This window comes from Phyllostomus discolor, chromosome 8, assembly GCF_004126475.2.
Source record: "Phyllostomus discolor isolate MPI-MPIP mPhyDis1 chromosome 8, mPhyDis1.pri.v3, whole genome shotgun sequence".
Taxonomy (NCBI): domain Eukaryota; kingdom Metazoa; phylum Chordata; class Mammalia; order Chiroptera; family Phyllostomidae; genus Phyllostomus; species Phyllostomus discolor.
In genome coordinates this window covers 111,265,341-111,281,251 of record NC_040910.2, presented here as the reverse complement: position 1 = coordinate 111,281,251, position 15,911 = coordinate 111,265,341, and the positions used below count along the sequence as shown (strand labels likewise).

The 15,911-nt window shown below is 64.8% G+C and overlaps 2 protein-coding genes across 4 annotated transcripts in view; both read left to right on the top strand.

Annotated features, from left to right (window-relative positions):
- RNF157 (ring finger protein 157) overlaps positions 1-8,393 on the top strand; it is a 62,696-nt gene extending 54,303 nt beyond the window's left edge. Inside the window, exons 18-20 of one of the 3 annotated variants that reach the window (XM_036034155.1) lie at positions 346-456; positions 3,913-3,953; positions 5,576-8,393. In XM_036034155.1, coding sequence (XP_035890048.1) covers positions 346-456; positions 3,913-3,953 — 152 coding nt within the window. In that variant the 3' untranslated portion in view covers positions 5,576-8,393. Of the gene's footprint in view, positions 1-345; positions 457-3,912; positions 3,954-5,575 lie in introns of those variants that run through there. The other 2 variants (XM_028519457.2, XM_036034156.1) reach the window with 2 other exon arrangements.
- Positions 8,394-9,540: 1,147 nt separating this feature from the next.
- FOXJ1 (forkhead box J1) lies at positions 9,541-14,485 on the top strand. The gene is made up of 3 exons (XM_028519460.2): positions 9,541-9,724; positions 10,298-10,950; positions 12,707-14,485. Exons 2-3 carry the CDS (start codon positions 10,453-10,455, stop codon positions 13,472-13,474), a joined length of 1,266 nt encoding a protein of 421 aa, XP_028375261.1. The 5' UTR covers positions 9,541-9,724; positions 10,298-10,452; the 3' UTR covers positions 13,475-14,485.
- The last annotated feature ends 1,426 nt before the right edge of the window (positions 14,486-15,911 follow it).

The window sequence follows — 15,911 nt, the reverse complement described above, 5'->3', positions numbered from 1 at the left end:
CCGCCTCTGGCAGAGCTCCGCGTGGCTCACGTGCCCTCAGGAGCCTGTGACCCCGTCAGCAGCCCCCCGCCCCACCCCCCAGCTGTCTGACCTGCTGCAGATCGGCAGCTGGAAGGGGGCTGATAAGAGGAACAGAGCAGGAGAACTCTAGAACACGTACCTGCCCGCACAGTTTGATTCCTATTATTGTCCACTCTTTACCCACTTAGTTATTGTCTTTTTTTTTAAAACACATGATTTTATTTATTTATTTTTTGTCTCCATCCTTAAGACTTTTATTTTAAGGACAGCAAAGCAGAGAAAAATCCAGCCAGCCCCTGTCTAACTGCATTAACTCCGTTACAGGCCAGAGGACATGCGCATTTCTAGGTATGGAGTGTGACAATAACAATGACTTTGACATCGCAAGCGTGAAAGCACTGGACAATAAGCTGTGCTCTGAGGTCTGCTTACCCGGTGAGTGGCAGTCTGCTGAACATGAACTTGGTGGGAGACGCTCCCCTGCTCACTCCCCTGCTCTCACCCCGGGACGCCCCCCGTCTCCTGCCCTGCAGCTCCTGCAGGAGCCCCTGGCTGTGCTGAGATGCCCGAAGCTCTTTGCGGAAAGGAAGGAAGCGAGGAGGCCTCGGGACAGGCCTCAGCTTTGTGCTCGAGGGGGAGAGTGTTAGGACAGGAAGAAGGGAGAGCTCTTCCGGTCCTTCCCACCGGGCCTGGCCGGCCCCCTCCATCGAGATCTTGGTGATCCCGTGGCGGGTGGCCTGGTCTCGCCCTCATCAGCAGGAAGTGTGAGGCAGACACAGCTCTCCAGCTTGCAAAGGGTCCAAGAGCCCTTGGAAAGGGCCCCCGAGGCCCCTCCAAGGAACGCGCTTCAGAGCGCCAGGGAGGAGGCTGCCCACGGGTGACCAGTTGCATTGTGCTCGCTGGCTCTGGAACCCAAAGGAGAGGTCAGGTCAGGGGTGGAGGGTGACCGCTCCCTGGAGCCCTAACTTTAAATGTCACCGGGGCTGTCAGTGTGCCCCTTACTCCCTCCCACCACACTACAGCGAATCGGGGCTGACTTCCTACAAAAGAGGCACGCTGCTGACCCCGTGTCCGGCACTGGCCACCTCCAATCTGCGTGCCCGCCCCAGGCCCCGCAAGCCACACGCTCCAAAGCCAAGTCCTGCCCAAGTGGGCGAGGTAACTTGCCCTCCCGGTTTTATGGGCTTGTAACCTCCCCGGCATCCTCGGAAATGCAGACCTGTGCCAGCCTCAGAGCAGCCCCGTCCCATCACGGGTCCAGTGCTTTACTCGTTCAGCGAAGTGGCAGCGGCGTTGGAGCCACACAGCCTCCTGTGGTTGCCATGCTCCATCCGCCCTTGAGAGACACGGGTCCTCGCGCGCCCGGCCCGCACAGGCTGCGGCCGGGGCCGGGCCTCCCGGGCAACGCTTCCTCCAGCCGTTCAGAGGGCTCGTGGGTCATGTCCCGCTTGGCGCTGACCCAGTCAGGTCTGGACTGCTCTTCCTGCCTCCTGCTCCCCACCTCGCTGCTGTCTGTCCGTCCGTTTTCCACGTCTGTGTGCCAAGCGTAAATCTGTCTTGTCTGGTGTGTTCATTTTTCAACTCATCTCCGTCACCTGGACTCCGTCCGAAAGTTCATGTTCGCTCCGTGCCCACACTGCCCGCCCCGGCTGCGCTGCGCCCGCGCTTGCTGGGCCTGCGCGCCTCCGAGAGGCTCTCGCTTAGGGTCCCATGCCTAACTGCCAAGGGCCCGTGCTCTGTATGCAAAGACTTTATGAGAAAAAAAATGCGCGAGGATACATTGATCCCCGTTCCAGAAAAACGGGGGTGCTTCAGTGCAAGGGTGAAGGGAACGATGGGTTTCGGCCAAAGGGGGCGGCTCCGCCCTCGCTCCACCCCTGGCCCCGCCCCGTGCCTGCGGCAGCCGCACAGCAGCCTGCTCACTGGGCGTCAGGAGAGAACCGAGGTTCCTGCCGCCCTCCAGGGGTTCCCCACCACCCCCATTTCCTGGCGGAGGGGAACTGTGTTAGCCCACCATGCTGGTGGAAGTTTGAGCTTATTCCTTCCGCCTCCTACTCTTTGCAACTCCCTCCAGCCAGCCCGCTGGTTGGCATGTACTCCACTCTGTGGGGCCGCAGGAAGGGCCTGAGAGCTGGAAGGAGCGAGGAACCCCTGGGGCCCCTCGTGCTGATGGTGGAGGGGAGCCAGCCGACCTGAGATGTAGCTGGGCTCACAGTTGAGGCCAGACCTGAACCAGGCGCCTGTGACGACTGTCAGGAGGGGGACGCGGGTGTAAGTGCTTGAAGTCCCATTGTCCCCTCACCAGAGGTCTCCAGGGGGACCTACCAGCTCTCGAGGTAGAATGTTCTCTGCTTCTGCTGTTAGCATATGCTTGTGGCAAAGTGCTGGGGAACTCTCTGGAAGCATCCGCTGAGCTACTGACAGGCGTACCTGCTTTGGTAGGTCCTGGGGAAGGAATAGAGGCCTCTTCTCCCTCAGCTGGGAGGTCGAACCTCCATCTGATGCCTTCGGTACCTGCCGGCCAACTGGGCTCCTATTGACCTGCGGCCTCAGGACAGCTTCCCCCGCCCTTGGTCTCTGCTTGACCCAGGTGGCCGGATGGCCAGCAAGAGGCAGAGCCTGGGGTCCGTCAGGCCCCCTATCTGCATCTCCCTCCCCATGCTCACGGGGTGGGCTGGGGGGACCCAGGCCAAGGCCCAGCCCGTGAGTGGCAAGGACCACGCAGGTCCCCATCGTCACCACTCTTGTTGGAGTGATGCTGGGAGGGCACCTGTGTTTTTCTAGCCCTCTTCCCCTAAGATGTTTCTGGGTGTTCTTGGGCCCCAAAAAACCAAGGGGGTGGAGGGGTGTGTTCTGAGACTGCTCTGAGAGGTTTGCAGAGGGAGGAATCCCAGCAGACAGGTGTAGGCGGAGGGCGGACGGATCGGGATTTCAGGACCATGCTAAGCAGCCGTGGTTTCTGACGGACCGTCACCTGGGACGGGGGTCCGGGGACCCGTGGCAATTCCGTGCAGAGCCTCTGGGGAGGGTGCTGGTGGAAGAGAGCAAAGAGAACTTGGGTTTAGCAGTGGAAATGCAAATACAGTTTTAAATGACTGCATGGAGCACCAGGGGACCTATCTAACGAAACCCAAAAGAACTTACGAATTCCTGGAACTCCAGGGGAGCAAGCGGCCCCAGGCTGAGGTGCTCCCGGGGAAGTTGATGCTGCAGAGGCCCCGAGGGGACAGCCGATGACTCTCTTTCCCCACCAGAGAGAAACTCTGCAAGACCGTTGAGCTATTATTACTGTAGCCCTTAAACTTAGCCACAGGGAAGGGGCGCGCGGAAGGGCCCTAAATGTGCTCCCAAAATCTACCTCTAGAGGTCTCTTCACTCTCCCGCGTCTGATTCCCCGAAATGGGGATTGAATGGAAAGCACCTTAGTCTATCTCCCTGCGAGGGTTGTAAACCTCCCGGCCGCGGTTTCTGGCCGCAGGCAGGACCGGAGGGTAGGGTAGCGCTGGCTCAGGGAGCTCTCCGCAGCCTCCCGGCTCTCGTTTCCGTGGCCAGGCTGGCCCCCGACCGGGTGAGCCCACGTAGAGCTGCGCTTTGCTGAGGGCGCGTCAGCATCCTTTGGGGGGGAGGACACCCCGGAGCGCAGGTGTCAGGGACCAGGGAGAACAGACGTCGGCGTCGGAGCTGGGCCTTGAGGCTGCCCCAGGAGGAACGGGGTGTCGGTCTGGCTACGGATCCCGGAACAGCCGTGTCTGCCGCAAGGGCGCATGTGCGAACGCCGTCCGGGCGGGCCGCCGGTGAGCTGGCGGCGGCGGCGGCGTGGTTTTGTTTTGTGCGTGCGTGTGTGTCTTCTCTCCTGTTTACCATGTGCTTTTGGTCTTTCCCACCGAACAGCCGCAGTTCCGGAGTCCTGCCCCATAGACATTGAGGAATAGGTATGAGACCTACCCGACTGTGCAAACGAACACGCCACTCACGTCACTGTGGGGTTCCTGACGGGGAGGGCAGCCTTGCCTGCTCGCCCCCTTGTCCCCGCCCCCCCCAAGAGTGCCATCCCAGAGGGAAAGCCCACCGCCGGCCACACCCCAGGGGCCAGAGCTCCCCCAGTCCCTGCTGCGGGGTGTGGGAGATACCGCGGCATTTCCTGTTCTGCTCGCTTCTCTTCCCCTGGGGTCCCCCTCCTCAGACGGTTACTAGAGCCTTAGAGGGATTATCCCACCAGGACGTTTCTGGGAAATGAGCGGTTTATGCCCTTAATCCCAGTGTTGCTGCCATTAGACCCCACGCGCCTGTGAGTGTGAGCCCAGTGAGCCTCAGGCCCGCCCTCCAGAGCCGTCGGCCCCGCCCGGGACGGGCTGCCGGTCTCGTGGAGGCGGCCAGGGCACAGTGTGAGAAGGGGTGGCCGTGTAGGCTGCTGGGGGAGCCCTCGCCCTCAGAGCGCCCCCCACAGGACAGGGCGTGGGGGGCTCCAGCAGAGGGAGGCCTTCCTCCCCAGCGCGTGGGCAGCTGAGGCCCGGCCTCCCCCCCGCCCAGAACGGAGGGGATGGCACAGTGGGCTGAGCGAGGCTGTGGGCTGGGAGGGCGAGTAAGGGGAGGTGGAGAGAGAGACGGGGACAGCCTGAGCAGAGCCTGGGGTGCCGGCGCTTTCTGCCAGGGGGTGCCCCGGTCAGCACGCTGCCAGGTGACTCCATTCAGTCCTCCTGGCAGCCCCGAGAGTTAGCGTGGGAACGTGACCCACGCATGGCTGTACAGTCAGCGAGCTGGGACCCAGGGGTGGAGCCCCCCGGCTCCGACAACGACAGATCAGACACCCGGGGACGTGAACAAACTGGGGGGCGTGGGCCGGACGCAGAGCCCAAAGGGAAGGGAAAGGACACGTTCCAGCGTGGCGGCCAGACTTGGGGGCGGGCGAGGAAGTTAGTAGGGGACTCCTGCTGGGGGCCCCCAAGATTCTCAGGCCAGTGTCTGCTGCGGGCGATGGCCCCAGCGGACAGCACGCCTCGGTGGGCCGCTCGGGCCGGAAGGAGACAGAGAGCAACAGGGATGGGGGACGGTGGGGTGTCAAAGCCTCGGCACTGTCCCCCACACCCTGCTGGGTGGCCAGCCGCTTCCCGCCCCGCCCCGGCTGCACGGCGATCTCCGGGCCCAAAGGAGCACACTGTTCCCCCCCCGCTCCGCTGCTTCCTGCCCGCGGGGAAGCGCAGCTGGACTCCGCTGCTTGCCCCTGGTCCAACCGCAACACGCAGGCCAACTTCAAAACGAACGAGGCACAAAAGCGGTCCCAGGGCAAGTCCACAGAACAAGGAGCACCCTGCACATCCCTCTGTCAGGGGCCACGGTGGCCATGACCGTAGGTAGCCCCGTGGGGCTGGCGCAGCCCCGGCACCTAGCGGTGCCCACTTCTCCCACCGCGCGCTTGTGCTGTGGCCGGCATGGGAGTTTCAGGTGACGTGTGTCCCGCCAGCCTCCATGCCGAGCTCCTGGGCCGCCCCTCTGGAGACGCCACGTGGACCCGGCCGGAGGTCCGGCTCCTGTAACCGCCCTCTCTCTCCCGCAGGCCCCTGGCAGGCTGACGACAACGTGGTCAACTGTCGGAACACGCAGCGCCGTCGCCTGTCGTCCAGCAGCCTGGAGGACGCCGAGAACAGGCCCTGCGTCTGGGGTCCCTTGGCCGTCTGAGGGCCCCGCCCCCGCGCGCCGGAGCTCCCTCCTGTCCCCACGTCCCGTCCTGGCCTCTCGGGACCGAGGGCCGCCTGGGCGTCCTCAGCAGGACACACGGAGACTTGCATACCCACGCGGAGAAGCCCGGTGTGGAGATCAGCCCGCTCCCGCTCCCAGTCTCGCCTCCCTCCACGGCCGCCATCCCACCCCTCCCAGGACGGACCGGAAGCCTCCTTCCTCCTCGCGGCCTGAAACCACCGGAGGAACTGCCGCTCGTGAGACCCTTTGCAGAGAGACTCTCTAGAACGTTCCCACTGCATCGTGCGTGGCCTTCCGGTGGAGCCAAGGTCCACGGGCTGGTTGCTTGCTGAGCATCCTTCTCCCTGGAGGTAGACCGAGAGACCCGGAGTCTTCGTGGCTTCATAACAGACATCCGCCTGGCATTTTTCGGTTTCTGGGACATCGTAACCAATTCGAACCCTCCTGTTGGAAGGGGCAGGTGGGGATGACGCCTGGGCCAAGGGAAAGCCCCACGCGTGGCGCTCTCAGTGGAGTCTCCCGGTCCTCAAGGACAGGAGAGCCGGTGGCAACCGAGAAGACAGATGGAAAAAACCGTTCTTACTTTTGGCACGTGAGCTGGTGTCTCGCGCCCCGTGTGTCTGTCCGTTTAGGAAGGGGGCCATGACCTGGAGAATACCCCCTAGACGACCACCCACAGGAGGGTTTCTTAGGATCAGGGCGCATCCACGGAGGCCTGGGACTCCGCCCTAAGGCAGCATTTCAGAACCCGCGGTTTCGGCCACCTCCGTGTGAGGGGCGTGTGTGGGCAGCCGTGTCAGCACGACAGCCCTGTCCGGCGGCGGTCTTACCCCTGGTGCCCGTCTCCACCCTTGCTGTCAGTAGTTTAATAGTTGAAGAAATAGGCCGCAAGAGGGGTGGACCAGTGATCCCCCCGCCTCTGGTACCCCGGAGCCCGAAAGGAAGTGGTAGAAAGCACCAAGCCAGGGCCAGCAGTGGGCTGGGAGCCTCCCCACCCCCCCTATACTCACCCCCCCAACCTTCCCGTGTTCCTGAGCCTGATAGGAGAAAGGGGAGGCATTGCCTTCCACCGGCTCGTTCGAGATTCGGAGACGCTGTCTGTTTGCATCAGGCACCCACCCCACCCCGGCCCCGTGCAGGGCGGGCGAACAGAAGCCTGCAACGGTGAGGCTGCGCTGGCCCGCATGCCGCTGGGTGTTTCTCTGCGCTGAGCCCCAGCATTGTGGACCCCTCATAGCTCTCGGGCAGACGCTCTGTCCACTGGCTTTCGGGAAAGGTGGTTTCTCAGTGGAGCCCAGGACCAGGAGGCAAATCTGGGTCCAGCAATTTGTGAGGCTGAACTATGGAGCCTGGGCTGTCCCCGTCCTGATGGCTTGTCTTAGTATTGGGAAGTGTCCCTGGAGAAGAGTTTCTCAGGGCCCTTTCCAGGACCTCGCAGAGAGCCCTTGCAGGGCCCCGGGGATCCTTTGCACCGCCAGGCGGGCGGGGGACCCTCACACTGTCTAGTGGTTGTGGCTCACGCTCTGCCCTGGTCGAGGGGGAGGCCCGTTGTCCTGACAGATGTGCCATGAGCCAAGCCTGGCTCTCGGCTGCCGTCTTGAGTTGCTGGGACCCCCTCCCCAACTCCTGCAGTGGACTCTGTGGGTTTAGGCCCGCTTCCTGCCCCCTCTCCCTCCCCACCCCTGCCGCGTGTGCTTTCAGTCCCGTTCATATTTACAAGCTGAGCAATAACCCCCCCCCCCTCATCTCCTTGCAGTTTGAGCCCCAGAAACGTCAGGGAACAGGAGCGTCCCTTAGCCTGGGGTAGCGGGACACAGACCCACCTGCTCTCCCGGCAGGTAGTATTCACGGTGTGGTGTCACCTGAGACGAAGGAGGTGCAGGTAAACAGTAGCCACAGCGGCCAGGAACCCTAGGAGGAAGCCATCATCTTCACCCTTCCTGGGGGGTCCGTGTCCTCTCCCGGGGAGATTCTTCTAGGCCTTGGTTCCACCACCCAGACACCTGGTTATAGAACGGCCCTTCGGTCCTCGTTTTTCAGACCCTTCCTATCCCCCCCCGCCCCCGCTGCTTTATTCTCATCCAGATCTTCGGCAAACAGTAAAACCCCATCCAACGAGGCTGGTCCTCAGTCAGCCTGACCAGGGAGCAGGGTGGCGGCCAGCCCCACCACCCCGCCCATCATCTGGACACTCGTGTCGTAAGCAGTTGACCCAGGGAGAGTGGATGGCCCGGCTCCTCACACTCGGGGGCACTGACTGACCGGAGGCCAGCGACTCCTCCCTGCCACACTCAGGTCGGAGCTCTCCCATGGCCTCCAGGTGGGGTGGGGCTCCCCACGCCCCACGAAGCTGCTGCTGCTCCTCCTCCTCCCCAGCTCCATCCCACCAGGGTTTGTGCCGGCGCGGGAGCGCCTCTGGGGCACAGGCTGGCGAACCTGAGGCCCTCTCACCTGGAGGGAGTTCTGTCCTGTCCACCTGATCCTGGCACGCTCCTTGCTCACTTCGCTTTAGGATCTGCACACCTGGCGTGTGCAAGTGTGTATGTGCATTGTTGTGCCCCTCTCCCTCCCTGGAGTGACGCTCAGGGGGCACGCTACAGTGGGGACATCGAGGATGCAATATTTACGGATTGCTGCATGATTCTTAAAACTGAATAAAACTGTTCACAAGGGAAGGAGGGCTGTTGACTGCAGTCAGCTTGTTTGTGAAAGCTCCCTCCCGTCTGCCCTGTTCCAACAGCCCTTCGTGCCTCTGCTCCAGACGGTGTGGGAGCGGAGGAGTGGTCCAGGGCAAGGGGCAGGGGAGCACCGACTGCTGGGCTGGAGTTGAGGTGCACCACCTCCCCCCCTGGCCACCGCACAGGCTTCCCCGCCCAGCCCTGCAGCTGCTGGGCAGAGGCCTGAGTAAGGAGCCCTCGGCCCCACCGTTGGCCTTAAACCGGAGAACTGCCAACGCTGCTCAATAATTCAGGAGCAGGAACGCTGGGGACGGGAGGGGGGACAGGAGGGAGGCCGGGACGGGAAGAGGAAGGGCCGCCGTCCCCGCGTCCGGTCCCTCCAACCTTAGTCCCTGTCACTGAAAGGTTGGTGAAATGAATGGGGCAAATGACCCCACTAGGAGAATTTGGTGAATCCGTGGCTTTTCTGAGTTTCACCCCCTGGCTCTGCCTCCTCGCTATCTGGAAAGGAGGGAGTGCACTTCCGCAGAAGCCTCTGGAATGTCGGGGCGGGGGGCGGGGGGGGGGTAGGGAGGCAGCCGCTTACCGGAAAACTGGATTGCCCTACCCGCCTTGGAGGGTCTGCGAGCGGTCCTGAGCGGCAGGCGGCATCGGAGAGGCAGACCTGCCCGCGGGCACCAGGGCCGACACCCAGGGTGGGAGAGAGGGTCGGGCCGCAGAGCGTGAGCAAGTGCCCCTCGCAGCCCAGAGGAGAGGAAATGAGACCCCACTCTCAGCACCGCCCGCACCCCGGGCTGCGTCCCCGGAGCCATCGAGGCCTCGGAGCAGCGGGGCCAGGAAGAGGGCACGGCGGGAGGACGGTTCCGGGGGCGAACGGCTCTCCTGCGCGGCCGAGCCCCAGCGGGAGCGCCGAGCCGCGCGCTTCTCCGAGCCCTGCGCGCGGCCCTCGGGCGGGAATGCGGGCGGCCCCGCCGCGGTGGCGGGTAGGGGGCTGGGTGGCGCGGGAGAGGGGTGCAAAAGGAGGGAGTTCGAAGAGAGTTACCGCCGGACAGAGTGGCCAGAGCCCGCGGTCACCTTGGAAACGTGATGACCAATGGCAGAAGCGAAAGCTGTTTATGGGGGCGGAGCGTCGCCATGGCAGCCGGAGAAGCCTTTGGAGCCGCTACTTAACGCCGCTCCCCGGGCCGCGGGCGCTCAGAGAGGCACCGTCAGGCGGGGGCGCGACAAGGGGTGCTGGCGAGGCCCTCAAGCTGAGGGCAGACAGCCGCGGGGGGTGAGGGTAACTTCTTCCAGAACCTTCCTTTGGCCCGGGCTGCGCTCTGAGCCAGGTAAGGTACTGGGAGGGCTGCCGGCCGCGGGAAGGGAGAGAGTTGGTACCAGCCCACTCTCCCATCCGTCCCGACGGAAGTGGTGGGCCCGGGAACTGACATGTCTGGAGTTTGGGGTACCTCACTTCCCGCCCCGCATAAGAATATGTCCTGTTCCCCTCCTTCCCCGTGACCTCCCATCCTGATATCCCTTTCCAAAGATCCGACGAACTCCCCTGTCCCCCACCCCCACCCCGGGACTGCCCTCCCGGGCTCCCTTGCCCCTTTCCCAGGTGTCGCGGGGTGGGGGTATCTGATTTCCCGCCCTCGGGGAGAAGGGAATAACTTCGGATGCCCCCACCATCTTCCCTGGTTTGGCTAATAAAGTCTCTGGTCCTGTATCGAAGAGGAAACGGAGAGCGAGGCGACCCTGCGGGGGTCGGGCCTCAGGGCCCGGCTTCTGTTTCCCAGACCCGGGCACTGAAAGATCCTCCCAGCGGTGGGGACGATTTTAGAGGAATTCCCCCCACCCCCACACTCCCCCTCCCCTCGGAGGTGGGGAAGAGCGCACAGCTCCCGCCGTGCTCCCCGCAGGGCCCCCATTCATATTCGGCGGGGTCGCAGGATGGAAGCGCGCGTCCCCGAGGCTGTGTAGCTGGAGCCGCGGAAGTCAGTGGGCGGAGAGCGCTGCGGGCCACCGTGGGCTCGGCCGTGGACGTTGACCGCCCCCTCGGAGAGTCGGTGCAGACATGGCGGAGAGCTGGCTACGCCTCTCCGGAGCAGGGGTAGCGGAGGGGGCCGGGCCGGAGGGCGGCCTGGAGGAGCCCGATGCACTGGACGACAGCCTGACCAGCCTGCAGTGGCTGCAGGAATTCTCCATTCTCAACGCCAAGGCCCCTGCCCTGCCCCCGGGGGGCGCCGACCCCCATGGCTACCACCAGGTACCAGGCTCGGCCGCGCCAGGGTCCCCCCTGGCGGCAGACCCAGCCTGCCTGGGGCAGCCGCACACGCCAGGCAAGCCCACGTCATCGTGCACGTCCGGGAGCTCGCCCTCTGGGCTCCAGGCTCCGCCCCCGGACGACGTGGACTACGCCACCAACCCGAACGTGAAGCCACCCTACTCCTACGCCACGCTCATCTGCATGGCCATGCAGGCGAGCAAGGCCACCAAGATCACCCTGTCGGCCATCTACAAATGGATCACGGACAACTTTTGCTACTTCCGCCATGCTGATCCCACCTGGCAGGTAGGGGAGGCGTGGGTTGCGGCAGCTCTGTCCCAAACTCCTCCCTCCCTCTCCACTCCTGTGAGGACTGGGCTCACTCCACGTCTCAGATCCGCAGGTCAAGTAGGCAGGTGCAGTGCACCCAGGGGCCCGAGGCCCTGCAAGAAGGACCTCCAGGGAGCCCGGTGCTTGGAAATGCCCCTCATCTGACTCTGGAGAAGGAGGAGGAAGGGCGTTCGGAGGGCTTCAGGGGTGAGGGTGCTGAGGGGCAAGGTGCAAGCACCTGCCACTCACCCGAGAAGCTCAGTCCAAAGACTTGGTAGGGCCAGCCTTTGCCATGGACACAGCTCCCCCCAAAGGTGACAAAATGAGGGGTACATTTCTGTCCCAAGTCTTGAAATTCCTAGACACAGCCCTGCCCGAGGGCAGCCCGTCAGGACCTGACTCCCAGGCGGAAGCAGGACCTGTGTCCACCTGCCTGGCTGCAGGTGGCTGGCGGAGGGCGGGCGGGCGGGGGTGGGGGTGCCGTGGGGTGCGAAGGCCAGCTGTGTCTCCCTGGCGTGGCTGTGAGGCCTTCCAAAAGCTGTTGTCTCAGCCCCCGCTCCCGCCCCTCCCCGGTTTTCTGCCTCTAACCTTTTTCCTCTTCTCAGTCGGCCTCCCAGGGGGGACAATTACCTGAGCCAGGTGCTTTCCACAGGGGCTCTGCCTCCAGCTCAGACTTCACGTTCCACGTCTCCGGAACCTGGCGCAGAGCAGCCAAGGGGCTAGGCTGCCACGTAAACATCCCAGCCTTGCCAAGGGGCACCCCCCACCCCTCCATCCCGCTCCCCAGGCCCCTGGCCCTACCCCCATCGTGGTTTGAATAAGACTGCGCCCCTAGGGACAGACAAGGCAGGACGGTGACCAAACCTTGCCCTGGGCGTCCTCTGCCAGCAGGAGCGGGGACGGGAGGGCCACAGAGGCCCTGAGGCCGCCCAGACTCTTCCCTGGGGCGCCCACAGGCAGCAGGCCGCCTGTCACAACAGTCCCCAGCCATTCTACCCTTGCCGGGCCCTGGCGGGGGCAATGCCATCTGCAGCTTTGGTGAGAAGGCAGAGCCCCCCACCCACCCCCGAGCCTGGGAAGCTCAGGCTGCAGGAAACGGGCCCCAGGAATGAGCGCTATGCCCTTTGCTGGGTAATAATCAACGGAGGCCAAACAGCCTAGGCAGAGAGGGAGGGTGAGGGGGGGCGGTCAGAGCCCAGGCCAGCCGCTGGCTCAACAACCGAGGGAAGTCATCGGATGGCACCATTTGTCTCCCTGCACCCCCCCCCCGCGCAGGCATGCACACGTGTGGGTGCTCACTCACACCCGCACACCCTCAGCCCCCCAGTGCCGCCCACCCCAACCCACGCACTTCACAAACAGAGAGGGCCGGCCAGGCCCAGGCGGAGGAAGTCGGCCGTCCAGGCCCTGGGGGAGCTGGGGCGTTTGGCCAGAGGCTGCAGGCAGTGGGGTGAGGGAGGGAGGGAGGGCAGGACAGGGTGGCACTGAGAGCCGCCCTGCAGCTCGGGGGCTCGGATGACTGAGCAGGCTGATATCCGGGCAACAGGGAACAAAAGCCCCCGAAGGCACTCCTGGCTCCCCGCACGCCTTGTGGCCGGGGTCCCAGAGCCCGCCCCCTCCCCCCATCAGAGGAAGGATGGCAGGAGGACAGGCGGGAGCACTCGCTGCCACATCGCTGACCCTCCCTCCCCGCTCACCCGGTCCTGTGTGTCTCCTCTCTCCCTGCGCCCAGAACTCCATCCGCCACAACCTGTCCCTGAACAAGTGCTTCATCAAAGTGCCCCGGGAGAAGGACGAGCCCGGCAAGGGGGGCTTCTGGCGCATCGACCCCCAGTACGCGGAGCGCCTGCTGAGCGGGGCCTTCAAGAAGCGGCGGCTGACCCCGGTCCACATCCACCCAGCCTTTGCCCGCCAGGCCGCGCAGAAGCCCAGCGCCGCCCCGTGGGCCGGGCCGCTGGCCGTGAACACCGAGGCCCAGCAGCTGCTGCGGGAGTTCGAGGAGGCCACGGGGGAGGCGGGCTGGGGTGCGGGCGAGGGCAGGCTCGGGCACAAGCGCAAACAGCCACTGCCCAAGCGGGTGGCCAAGGTCCCGCGGCCGCCCAGCACCCTGCTGCTGACCCAGGAGGAGCAGGGCGAGCTGGAGCCCCTCAAAGGCAACTTCGACTGGGAGGCCGTGTTCGACGCCGGCGCCCTGGGCGGGGAGCTGGGCACGCTCGAGGCCCTGGAGCTGAGCCCGCCGCTGAGCCCCGCCTCGCACGGGGACGTGGACCTCACCGTCCACGGCCACCACATCAACTGCCCTGCCACCTGGGGGCCTTCCGTGGAGCAGGCCGCCGACAGCCTGGACTTCGACGAGACCTTCCTGGCCACGTCCTTCCTGCAGCACCCCTGGGACGAGAATGGCAGCGGCTGCCTGCCCCCGGAGCCCCTCTTTGAGGCCGGGGACGCCACCCTGGCCGCCGACCTGCAAGACTGGGCCAGTGTGGGTGCCTTCTTGTAAGATGCCAGGCCCCGCCCCACCTCCGGACAGCACCCAAGTCAGGGCCCAGACTGACCCCCACACAGGCCCACGGAACCCGACTGCCCAGACGGGGGCTGGGCCAAGTCTCCGAGGCTGGCCCCACGAGGCCACACACCCCCCTCCCAAGCCCAGGCTGCCCTCTGCTTCCAGCCCCGGCGGCTGAGAACTGGGGCTCAGGACCAGAACTGCTGCCTCCCCTCCCAGCCCCACACACGCGAAGTGTTTCACCGACCCCCCTCTCCAGCCCCCAGGGACCGGCTAAGGAGCCCCGCGCGGTGACAGCCGTGTGACCTGGAGGGACCCTGGCCAGGCCAGGGAGTGAGAGGACAGGGCCCCCGTCCCTGAGCACCTCAGCTTCAAAGATTCTCCCTCTCCCACTCTCCTCCCCAGGTCTCTATCCAAAGAAAGTTCCCAGGTACAACACATGCTAATTAGGTGACTGCAAATTAACCCCCCGGAGGCCTCTCAGGGCAAAGCCTCCCTGGGGGCTGGGGAGGAACGGGCGGGCATTGGAGGGGAGGGCAGACGAGCTGCCCGAAAGGAGGCCAGGTGCCTGCTGGGGCCGGGAGATGTTCTCGCAGCCTCTGCAGTCTCCTGGCCCCCTCTGAGGGGGGCGGCGGGGCAGAGGTAGCCATCCCTAATCTTTGAGCCCAACTGGAGGCTGAGAGCAGCAAGGAGTTGGGGTTCAGGGGGAGTTAGGGGCAGAGGCAGCCGAGCCGTGGGGGGCGGGGCGGGCACAGACAGACTAACGTAGCGGGCGTAGCGTGTAGCTGAGCTTTAACAGGGAGGGACGCCCATCCTTCCGGAGCCACCGGGACCGAGAAGCGGCGGGGGTCGCCCCGTGCCCCTGCCTGCGCTGTGGGAGGGGGTGCCCCGCTCCACCCAGAGCACCCCAGGCTGCGGCGTCCCGAATCCATCCTCCTGCCCCATGGGGCAGTTTAACCTTTTTCATGGGAAATTATTTGCAATAAAAATTTTTTGAAAATAAAATGTTAAAAAAATCTGCACATTGGACCTGCTGGCAACTTTCTTGGGGAAAAGGTGAAGGCCAATGTCGGAGCGGAGGGCCTTGGGCCTTGTCTTTGGTGCCAAGGGGGAATGGCTGGGAGGAAGCTGGGGGGGGGGGCACCGAAGGCCTGAGGAGTGTCCCTGGTGAACTCCTAGTGACCTCTGTGTCCCCAGGGAGAAAGAGAGGGAGGGAGAGGAGGCCACCAGGGGGTCGCCTGCAGCCCGGGCCTCAGTGCCTCCACCTGTGCAGTGGGGGGAACTGTGCCCACAGCCCCCTGGGGGTGCGAGAAGGGAGACTCAGCCCCCTCCCTGGCCCTGAGGACCCACGAAGGCAAGGCCCGCCCAGGGCTCTGCTCAAGCGTCCCCCACCTTGAGGGCCTGCCTGGGCTTGCCTGCCTGGATCTGCTGTCCCTGGCCTGGGCCAACCTCCAGCACCTCCCTCCCCCAGTCCCCTCCTGGAGGGGACAGTGTGAGGCCAGGGGCCCCAGCCCCAGGGCCCCCACGTCCCACCCTGGTGCGTGTCCACTCAGCCTGGTGCCTTCCCTCCCGGGCCCGCCACAGGCCGGAGCAGGAGGAAGGCCACCAGGGAAGAAGCCCAAGGCCCCAGACCCTGCTTCCCCGCTCGTACTGGCATGTCTGCTCTGGGAGGGGCCAGCCTCCGAGGGCTCTGACGGGGACAGCGAGGCTCAGAACACCGTGTGTTTGAGCAACACGAAGCGGCACCTCTCCATCCCGTCCCCCAGCGTTGTCCGGAACCCCAGCCCCCCCCCCCCCCCGCCGAGCCCCTGGGGGTGTACAGCCCCACCCCCACACACACACACCCCTGCACAAACGGGCACTGTCCCATGCAGCCCTGCCCAGCCGCCTGGACCCCACGCTCCCCCAGCCCCTTTCTCTCCCTTCACTGGAGCTCGGCTCTAGGCCAGCCTGGCCTGCCCCTCCCTAGCTTGCTGCTTTCACTTGCTAATTATTCCAAATATTTCAGAAGGGCACACACGCTGCAGGGCTGGGGGGGCTGAGGCCTCACTGAGCCCAGAAGCCAGCCTGCCCCCTCCCTGTAGTTCCTCTCTGAGACTCCCCTCAGCCCCAGGCAAATCTTCCCTCCCTTCACCCGCCACCCGCCAGCCTGACTCTGTACTGGCCCCCAGCAGTGGGGGAACGAGGCGGGCCTCTTCACTGGCCCCCACCGGTCAGCGGAGTTACACCTTAGATGGACAGGCAGCGCGTGCCGCCTTCTCCCCCACCTCACCCTCTGCCTAGGCCCAGAGGAAGGGCAAGGTCAGGGGCAGGTAGAACTGCCCGGGGAGCAGAGCAGAGCCTCTGGCTCACCCCTGGCTGCAGGGAGTATCACTGGGGGCTCCCAAAAACCTCTGTGCCCAGGGCCAGAGCGTCCGGGGTCAGGGCCCAG